Below are 9,549 nucleotides of genomic sequence, written 5' to 3' on the forward strand. Positions count from 1 at the left end.
ATTATGCAATTTCCAAACAAGGCATGATTGGAATCTATTTATAGCATAGCATTTGAAACGAAGGTGTGATTTGAGATTAATTGTGGGCTTTGTTTGACTAAAACAGAGACGGTGACAGTTCAGTAATGATAATATTGAGCTTAGGTTCAATGACAGCCAGGAAACCTGGAAAGCAAGTTCATGGGAAGATGAAATTTTTGACAAAAGGAAAACGAAAAGTAAACAAAGTTCGGTCTGTAACAACGACAGACATGGCAAGTGAAGAGTCAGAATGCAGACTCTGTTTTGCTGTGCTCAAAATTTCAAATTATTACACATAAATTACGTGCTCTCGCCTTCCACTTCATACGGCCGACAATTGGCGAACTATCACTACGGTTAGCACCATATGAATCATCTCACTGCAGTAGTTATTCCCCACGTGATGTGATTAGGGATGATGGTTTCACCTATTTAAATTTGATTTGATATTATAATAATAAAATTCGACTTCGATATTATTTAAGTTTTTTTTTTCTTCTTTGAATCAAATAAAAAAAATCATAAATATAAAATAAGTGTTTAAATTGTACTGTTTTTCACAAAAAAAAATTGAAATAGTTTCAAAACTTTGAAAACCTTCACGCCAACACCTAAACTCATGTCGATCGCTACCTTTTGTCATCGACGAAATTCTACCCAACCTCACTTACCCCGACGATCAATACTCCTATGAAATCATGACTGATCGACAATTAATCGACATTTTATATACCGCGAACCGTGAGAAGAAAATCGCGATCCCACACGATTCCTACAGTCAATCGACGACAACTATGGGAGCGTATGACTAGGAGGATGACATGGATTAAGTCAGTAGCGGTGGTCGTGACTGAAAAGGGCAACGACGATGGGTTAGGGTTAGGATTTATAATTTTTAAGAATTTTATTTTTTTTGTAATTTAAGTGAAATTAATGTTTTTTTATAAGTATAATAACATTTTTAATTTTAAAAAAATTAAAATTACCAGAATATGACACGTTAACGGAGAAAAATAACAGCAGTTACTGCCCGGTTACCTAAAGTGGTAACGTCTGTAACATTAGCACCTAGATAATTCAAAAAATATTGTAGGCAACCTATTCATGAAAAATAGTATAGTTTATACAGATATTTTATATTTAAGCCTAAAAATGAGTTAAAAATCCATCTAACTTGATTTAGCATAATTAGAAAACTAAAAATCAATTTGTACCTAAAAGAAAGGATAGGCCAATGCACCTAGTTTCAAAGCTAAGAATACCTTAAAATCGAATGAATCCAAAAAAATCTGGAGGCGAAACTTGATTTATCTAGCTAAAAAACTAAGAGGGACGTAGAAAGTAATTAAACAAAATTTTTTAAAGAGGATGTACCCCCATATTACACATAACTCCGTCTTTGCTTACAATAGAGTATTATTTATTTCGAAAGTTGCAGATTGGTCATTATTTCACAGTCAAACCTCCTACCTATCGCAATTAGAAAATGAGCACAAAAATTGGACTTATGCTCAATGATGGTCCTTAGGGTGCAACATTAAATGAAGCTTCAAAATTTCCATGCAGGATTCCTATTGGGGGCACAACTTGGTCTACCAAAATTAAGATGCCAATTTTAAAATGGGTAAATCACAAATTTGATAATTGAACTTTAATATAAAAATCGAGATGGGGTCGGAGCGGGATGGGACAGGATCGAGTATAAAGTATATATTTTTGGATCAGAGTCAAGGAGGCCAAAAAATCGGTTCAACCCGTCCCGTGTCTATCCCTATACAAAGAGCTATGAGCTTTGACATAAATTAGAATTTCTTTGACCTTACATTGCAATGAGATCGAGATCTGATGGATCTTTAGATGATATTATCATTGATTGAATATCACTATTGGCTTTGGATTACTTTCTGAAAATGACTCGGAATGGATTTTTTCCCTCTTTTTTTTCTCTTTTAGATAAAGAATGAAATTACGTGGAAGTTAAACCAATGTAGGAGTACATCATTTTCAGATGAAAATAAATCCCGATCAGCTTAATTTGAATAGCATATTACACGAATCAAATTACCTCAGTAATTAAAAGAATGATTGTTATTTTTAAAAGTCTCAGGATCGAACATCAAAAACTGCAAAATATTTGAGCATTCAATGTCTATTTGTAAGCACCATAGATTAATAAAAAAAGAATCACAAAGGGCTTTATTCGCAATTTTCGCTTTTTTACTTAATACATAGAGGAGGGATTGCAACCAATCAAATTGGGTCGAATTGTTGGTTAATTTAAATATGATCCGAGAAATATATCTCTCAAATTGCACTTGTCTTGATCTGAATATAAACAACTTCATTATACCTGGAACCCAACCCAAACTTTAGGGTAAAAATTCGACCTAACTTAAATATATTTTAGCAATTATCCTTAAATATATAAAGGTTAATTATACTATTATTCTTAGTTCAAACCCTAAACTCGACCTCACCCTTAACAAAATCCGACCCTACTTGAACTGGAATTTCAAAAAAAAAAACCTATAAGGTTGAGCCAAATCAAAATCCATCTAATTCGAATTTTAAATTTCCAAAGTGGGAACGAGATTGGTTCCATTCTGATATTGCTTAAATTTGATGTTTAGGAATTATATTTTAATTTGGTCCTATTTTCAATTATCTTTATTTATTTTATTTTTTTATCAAGCTAAAGGTGTTTACAAAAATTTTCTCAAGGTGTTATAAAGACAATGAGCGTTCAATCTGCAACTTTCGAAATTAAGTTGCAGGTACTCGAACTCGCGACTTTTAGAAACAATAATAATTCATTTAACCATTAAAATAAATTGGTTCGTGCTTTTTAAGCATTTTTAGTTTGTGCAAATAGTTAACAATGTAAATTATTCTGATTAAAATGATGATAAGGGGTGAATTTGAGGGGAAATAGTGGCCTTGGTCCTCCTAAAATAGGAAAATTGCTTTATAGCACCTTGAGAAAATCATGGAAGTTTAAATTAATTCAACAAAAAATCTAAAATTTTCAATCCTGTATTAAAGGAAAACTTACCCAAAATAAGATTTAAGATCATAAAATAAGGTGAACAAACTTTTTTTTTTGGATTAATCTAAAGGTGATTACAAAGTAGTATTTGTTATAGATAATCTCAATCATGTGACAATAAACGTTCAAACCTTTGCAGTCGCTGGTGCTCGAACTCGTGACCTTTAGGAACAACAACGATTCCTTTAATCACTTGGGTAAGTTGGTTCGTATAAGGTGATCAAACTTTGTTGAAATTTTTCCGAGCATATTTTATTAAGTAAATCATAATATTATTTATTTTAGCTCGTTTAAGGTTTAAATGTCTAAGATTGGACATCAATGGATCAACTTCAGAAATCTATCATTTTGAATGAAAAATTTATTCTATGTTTAAATTAACGAGAATCCCATTTATTATATTTGATTTAAGGTTTAAAGTTTAGAGTATTAGATATAAATCGAATAAATTAAAAAATCGAACTACTCGGATGAAAAATTATTCAATTCCTATTATGAACTATACATGATGCATACTAACTATTGATTTTAGGGGAATTTTGGTGATAAAATTCAAAAATCATTTTCATCAACTTTACCAAACAATTTATATCCAATAAAGTTGAATACCAGATGCAAAAGTAATTGAAAATTGAGGCAATGGGAAAGTAAATAACTTGTGGGATGCGTCTAAATGAGGAGAGAGTTTTGGAATCATTGAAAATTAGGTTTGGATCCAATTCATAAACAGTACGATGTAATTGATCCCAATTTGAATACTTAGGGATGCATCGAAGAGGGTGTTGGGGTCCTTAAAAAATTTTAAATTTCCTTATATTTTAAGTAGTTTCCTTCTATTTTATATGAATTATCTAATTTCGCCACCCTGATATTCTATAATTTTATATCTTTTAAATTTTTTATATAATTTTTTAAGTGTACGCCCCTTCACACAAATTCTTGTTTCGTCCCTGTGAATAATGTTTTGTATTTCAGATCCCTTTGATATGCTAACCGTCGATATCATCTCGCTTTCTTTTTTGTAGTTGTTTTTTTTTAATAATACGAAGTAATTATAAGATAATACATATTTAGATTTTTTAAATTTGTTGAAAATATATATACCCTGTATATATAATTATTCAAACTCAAGATCTCCAGGGAAACAATATGTTTTTTCTATTAAATCCACTCGATGAGTTTACTTCTTTATAGTTGTTCGATCTGCTATTTTGATCGATAATTTGTTTGAATCTCTTTTAATTTAGAATTAAGGAGACGATCACCCCTAAGAAGTTTTATTAATAATCTATTTTGTCTCTTTAACACAACTATACTATGCCGTGCACTTGCTCGCGGGCGAGGCACTAAGCCGCCAACCATGCTCGTGTTCATTTGGGTTATATGAATTCTATTTAGATTTTTTTATTATACTAATGCGATTATAAATTAATTTATGTTCAAAAGACTCCATTGAGTAAAATGTAAAGTTAAAAGATTGAATTAAAAAAGAGAGTATATTTTTAATAAAAAGAAAATAAGAGTTGAAGTTATACATGTAATTTAAAATATGTGTATATTTTAACGGCATTTGTTACCATACGAGGCGTGCGCTTTCCTTATGATCCTGTCTTCCTCCGCCGTGAAGGCGCGGTGCTCAACTTACGGCGACAGCTAATTGCACCACCGCAGACGGCACGATTTCCCCGAACGACCGGGGATCCACGTCAAAATCACCGACCAGTTTCTAGCAGCGTACTGCTGCACCAACTTCCTCAACGATTCATCCTCCTCGGGGCTCCATGAACCCCGGACCCGATCAACATCCTGGTCCATTAACAACAGTATATTAAATCCCGGTGGCGATTTTCGTCGGTTTGTTTCTGTGAATCGCCGGCGACAAAGCTTTTTAATTGTATTCGTCGATGAAGTAGAAGGAAAGGTTTATAAACGGGACTGGTAAAGGTAACTGACAGGGCGGGTAAAACGATACAGGTAATAACCGTTAATTGAACTGGTATTGACCAGTAACCGGTTGGAGTAATTTTCCTGATTTGACTATTACAGTTATGAAAATTACTGATATTGAAATGGTAGTTGAGGCGCTGGTAACTGAGTAAATCATACACCTACAGCTAAACGTTATTTTATACATATAATTTTAATTTTCCTACCAACTTTGGAATAATATAATGATAATAACCAGACTGCATCTACAAGCTGCGTTGATATTACGCAAAGCAGTTGATGAGTGGATCGTCATTTAGCTTCAAATTTCCAACCAAACCACATCTTTTGAAGTAATATCGATCATCGAAGACAAATCCAACACATCTACATGGAGACAAAGACGAACATTCTCGTTGCAGAACAAGGTCAACTCAACCCAACACCCAAACACATTTTCATCCTCTCAGGCCAAAGCAATATGGCGGGCCGAGGCGGCGTCTCCAAGCACCACCACCACAGCCAAAGCCACTGGGATGGCATCGTCCCACCGGAATGTCAGCCGCACCTTTGCATCCTCCGCCTCAGCGCCACCCTCAACTGGGAGGCCGCACGGGAGCCGCTCCACCACGACATCGATACTCACAAGGTCTGCGGAGTGGGGCCCGGGATGTCGTTCGCCAACGCGGTGAGGGATCATCTGGGCGGCGAGTGCCTGGGTCTGGTTCCTTGCGCCGTGGGCGGCACAGCCATCAGGGAGTGGGATCGTGGGCACCAATTGTATGAGAATATGCTTAAGAGAAGTAAAGAGAGTTTGAAGAGTGGAGGGGAAATCAAGGCTTTGCTTTGGTACCAAGGGGAGAGCGATACGTCGTCGCTTCATGATGCTGAAGCCTACAAGGGAAACATGGAGAGGTTGATTCATAACTTACGTCGAGATCTTGGGTTGCCTTCGCTTCCAATCATTCAGGTCTGATTCATTTTTTTTGTTTTAAATTTCATATATTCGTCACATATAATGGGAATTATTTATAACGTGGAGTATTGGGGATCTATGCAGCGGCAAAATTTGATGATAAGAGTCTGGAGGGATCAAATTATAATTTTAAAAAATCTATGTTTAAATTAAGTTTTTTTTTTTAATTATGGGAGAGAGTTTAATTAAAAGTTAAATAATTTAAACTTTGATTTGAATTTCTAAAAATTGAGAGCCAAATTGAATTTTTGAAGAAAAAAATTGACCCCTAGAATTAAAATTTTTAAATTTTGAGGGGGTCATGGCGCCCCCTAATTTAACTTGTGTTCCGCCCATCTATGAGCACGTTAAGGTGGGCACGTGCCCATCTAAAATTCAAATTTCTTTATATTAGTTTTTCATTTTACTAATAATGTTCACCTTGAAATTTTATTTTTGTTTGTTTTGTATAAATAATTTCTATTATTAATAGATATCGACCCCACCCTAAAAAATATTTATGATTCACCGCTGAGGTGGAGAACAATTTGCAGGTTGCAATTGCATCAGGCGATGAGAGATACAGGGAGAAAGTAAGAGCAGCACAGCTGGGGATGAATCTGCCGAATGTGACGTGTGTGGATGCCAAAGGGTTGCCTTTGAAACAGGACAATCTTCACTTGACAACCGAGGCTCAGGTTATGTTGGGGCACATGTTGGCCGATGCATTTATTCAATAACTCGAAAAACTTGGTTATCTTTGAATGCAAGTAAATCTCGAGGCTTCATTGCGTGGGCGTCGGATTTGTTTATTTCATTTCATGTGTAGCTTCACTTGATCATGTTTGCCACATCCTTTCCCTTCTCATTTGATGTTGAGTTTCGATCTCCAGTCCGGGTAAATCTGAATAAATCCCTTGCTCTCGCTATACGGTTGTCGTCATTTTTCTTGTCCATTTACCTTCAAGGGAGTTTTACCATGTTTGCCATGCTCCTACCCTTTGAAATCCAAAATACTGTCATCTCTAAAAGCATTATGACTTTTCTTCAATGTTACACGTTAATAATAATTTTTTGTGCTTTTAAACATTAATTGATAAATAAAAATAATTAACGAAAAATATAGTCTTTATTATAAAATAAAGGCTCAAACTATACTTTTTTTATGAATAGGTGTCTACAATATTTTTTTCATGAAAAATATAGTCTTAATTATAAAATAAGTTTGCCTGACACTGATGTTCGCTTGGTTTATAATATGTAAGATTACTTTTGGAAATGAGATTATCGGAATATTGTATTACTTGACTTGACACATTGTTAGCAATGTTGTATTATCTTTTTTGATTTGTTAGACAAAAATATAAGATTACAATTTTTTATTTGAGAGAATATAAGATTGTTAGAATGTATATTCTTTAGGGTGCGTTTGGTTCACGGAATGTAAGATTACCAGTGGGAATAAAAGATTACCAGGGAATAGGATTACTGTGAATGTTGTATTTTGTGTTTGGTTGGTTTAGCAGGAATGTAAGATTACTGTGTTTGGTTAAAGGAATAAAAGATTATTTGAATGTATATTTGACCAAATTGTCCTTATTATATATTTGTATAATATTACAAGTTGTAAAATATTTATATATTTTCTTCAAAAAATTAAATTCGTAATATTTATATAATTTTTTTACAAAATTAAAAATATAAAAAAAAGGTTTAATGAAAGGGTAAAATTTTATTTTAACCCCTGAACTTCATAAAAAATTTAATTATAGACTTTTTTTTTGTAAATCTAAAATAATTTAAGGATAAATTTGTAATTTAACTTTCGTAGAATTTTTATTATTCAATGACAGAATAATGATATTTTGAAAAAAAATAAAAATTTAAGGGCATTTTAGTCCAAAACGCCGGTAATGTTACAATACCTAAGGGAAGGGAGGTAATGACATTCCCGGTAATATACCCCAAAAAATCCACTATTGGTAATAAAACATTACCGGGAATGACATTACCGGCCAAACCAAACGGGGGAATGTGGATTCCATTCCCGGGGGAATCCCACATTCCCCCATCCAAACGCCCCCTTAGAGTTATCCTTGTGATATATTCTCTTTAACAAGTTGAATTTTTAATATTAAAAAAAAAGCGTATAAAAATATAGAAAATATATTACTTCATTATTTTTATTTTATATATTTTCATTTATAAAATCTAAATTCATAAAATTTATATATTTTCTTCTATAACATTTTTAAAAATAAATGAGTAGAGTAAATGGTAAATATATCATATATTCTTTTAATCTTAATTAACATTAAAGTTCACATTATTTATCTAAAAATTATATTAAAATTTACATCATTCTAATGTAAATTATTAAGCCATAAATATTAATTTACATCATTCTAATGTAAATTATTAAGCCATAAATATTAAGTATAATGCATTCAAAAACTTTAACATTTAAAGAAACAAAAAACATTAATAAACCATAAATCTTATACCCAATCAGATGAATTAATTATTTTTTTTATAGAAGTCGCCAATTTTATTAAAAATATAAAATATCTAAATTACAATGAAGGTTTACAGTCACAACTGTAAACTAAACATATAATAAGAATATTTTCTTTTAACACAAGAAAACTAGCAACTTAAGATCACACGATGACCATACAAGAAAATTGTTAAAAAACCCTAACCAAATAAATTCGAACAAGAGATAAATAAGAATAGATCTGATTGCATCGGCAAACAAACTATAAAAGGGAATAAAGCTATCGAAAGACCATCAACATACCGCAAAAGAGAACCGAGCGATGTGAAAATATTATCCACGAATGCAAATCACATATTCAAATTCAATCTGAGAGTCCAAAGCAGGGAATATCATCATGATAACAAATAAGTTCAATATTGATTAGTCGTTGCAATGTCAAATCGAACTCTAAAAACTAAACGAAAACAACGGTCAAACAACCGAAAACATGTCATAAAGACAAGAAAAATACGTGCTAGAAAGACAAAATTATTAAGAAGAAAAATAAAAAAAACAAAGATGTGTTATAATAAAATAAATGAAAAATAAAGAATATCAATGGTCGACAACCAATATCAAGACTGATGTCGTCACCAATAAAAAAAAAGATTAACGACAACTATGAAAAAAGAAAATAAAAAAAAAACAAACCCTAGTTGATTAATTATTTGTTAAAAGACAATAAAATTAAAAGAAAAGATTTATCACAAAGTTTAAAGGAATATAAAAATGATAATCTTATCAACAACTAGTTGGTCTAGTGATAAAAAATATTAGATTCTTTAAATAAACTTAGGGGTTCGAACCTTAGTGTTTATGAATAGAACAAATTGGGTTAGAAAGATTATCATCGTCTCTGTAATACTCAATCTAAATTAGTGGGTCAATAAATTCAGATATCATCAATTAATTAAAAAATTTGATAATTTTGAAATAGTAAAAAAAATCATTCTCATGTTAAGATTTTCACATAAATTTTAATATTTTAATTTTATATATCTTTCTTATTTGATAATTATATATTTTTTGATCCAAACGCCCCCGCAGGAATCAAAGTCACCG

At 32.0% G+C, this 9,549-nt stretch overlaps 1 protein-coding gene across 1 annotated transcript; it reads left to right on the forward strand.

Moving 5' to 3' along the window:
- The first annotated feature begins 5,303 nt into the window (after positions 1–5,303).
- On the forward strand, positions 5,304–6,945 carry LOC120160750 (probable carbohydrate esterase At4g34215). Its single transcript, XM_039171101.1, has 2 exons — positions 5,304–5,963; positions 6,503–6,945. The coding sequence occupies exons 1-2, from the start codon at positions 5,385–5,387 to the stop codon at positions 6,686–6,688; spliced, it is 765 nt and encodes a 254-aa protein (XP_039027032.1). The 5' UTR covers positions 5,304–5,384; the 3' UTR covers positions 6,689–6,945.
- The last annotated feature ends 2,604 nt before the right edge of the window (positions 6,946–9,549 follow it).

The sequence above is a fragment of the Hibiscus syriacus genome, unplaced genomic scaffold (genome assembly GCF_006381635.1).
Source record: "Hibiscus syriacus cultivar Baekdansim isolate YM2019G1 unplaced genomic scaffold, ASM638163v2 tig00111392_pilon, whole genome shotgun sequence".
Lineage (NCBI taxonomy): Eukaryota > Viridiplantae > Streptophyta > Magnoliopsida > Malvales > Malvaceae > Hibiscus > Hibiscus syriacus.

Coding starts and splice junctions, on each gene's coding strand:
- LOC120160750 (XM_039171101.1), top strand. CDS start 5,385: ATGGAGACAAAGACGAACATTCTCGTTGCAGAACAAGGTCAACTCAAC. Junction 5,964..6,502: donor CTTCGCTTCCAATCATTCAG/GTCTGATTCATT, acceptor AACAATTTGCAG/GTTGCAATTGCATCAGGCGA.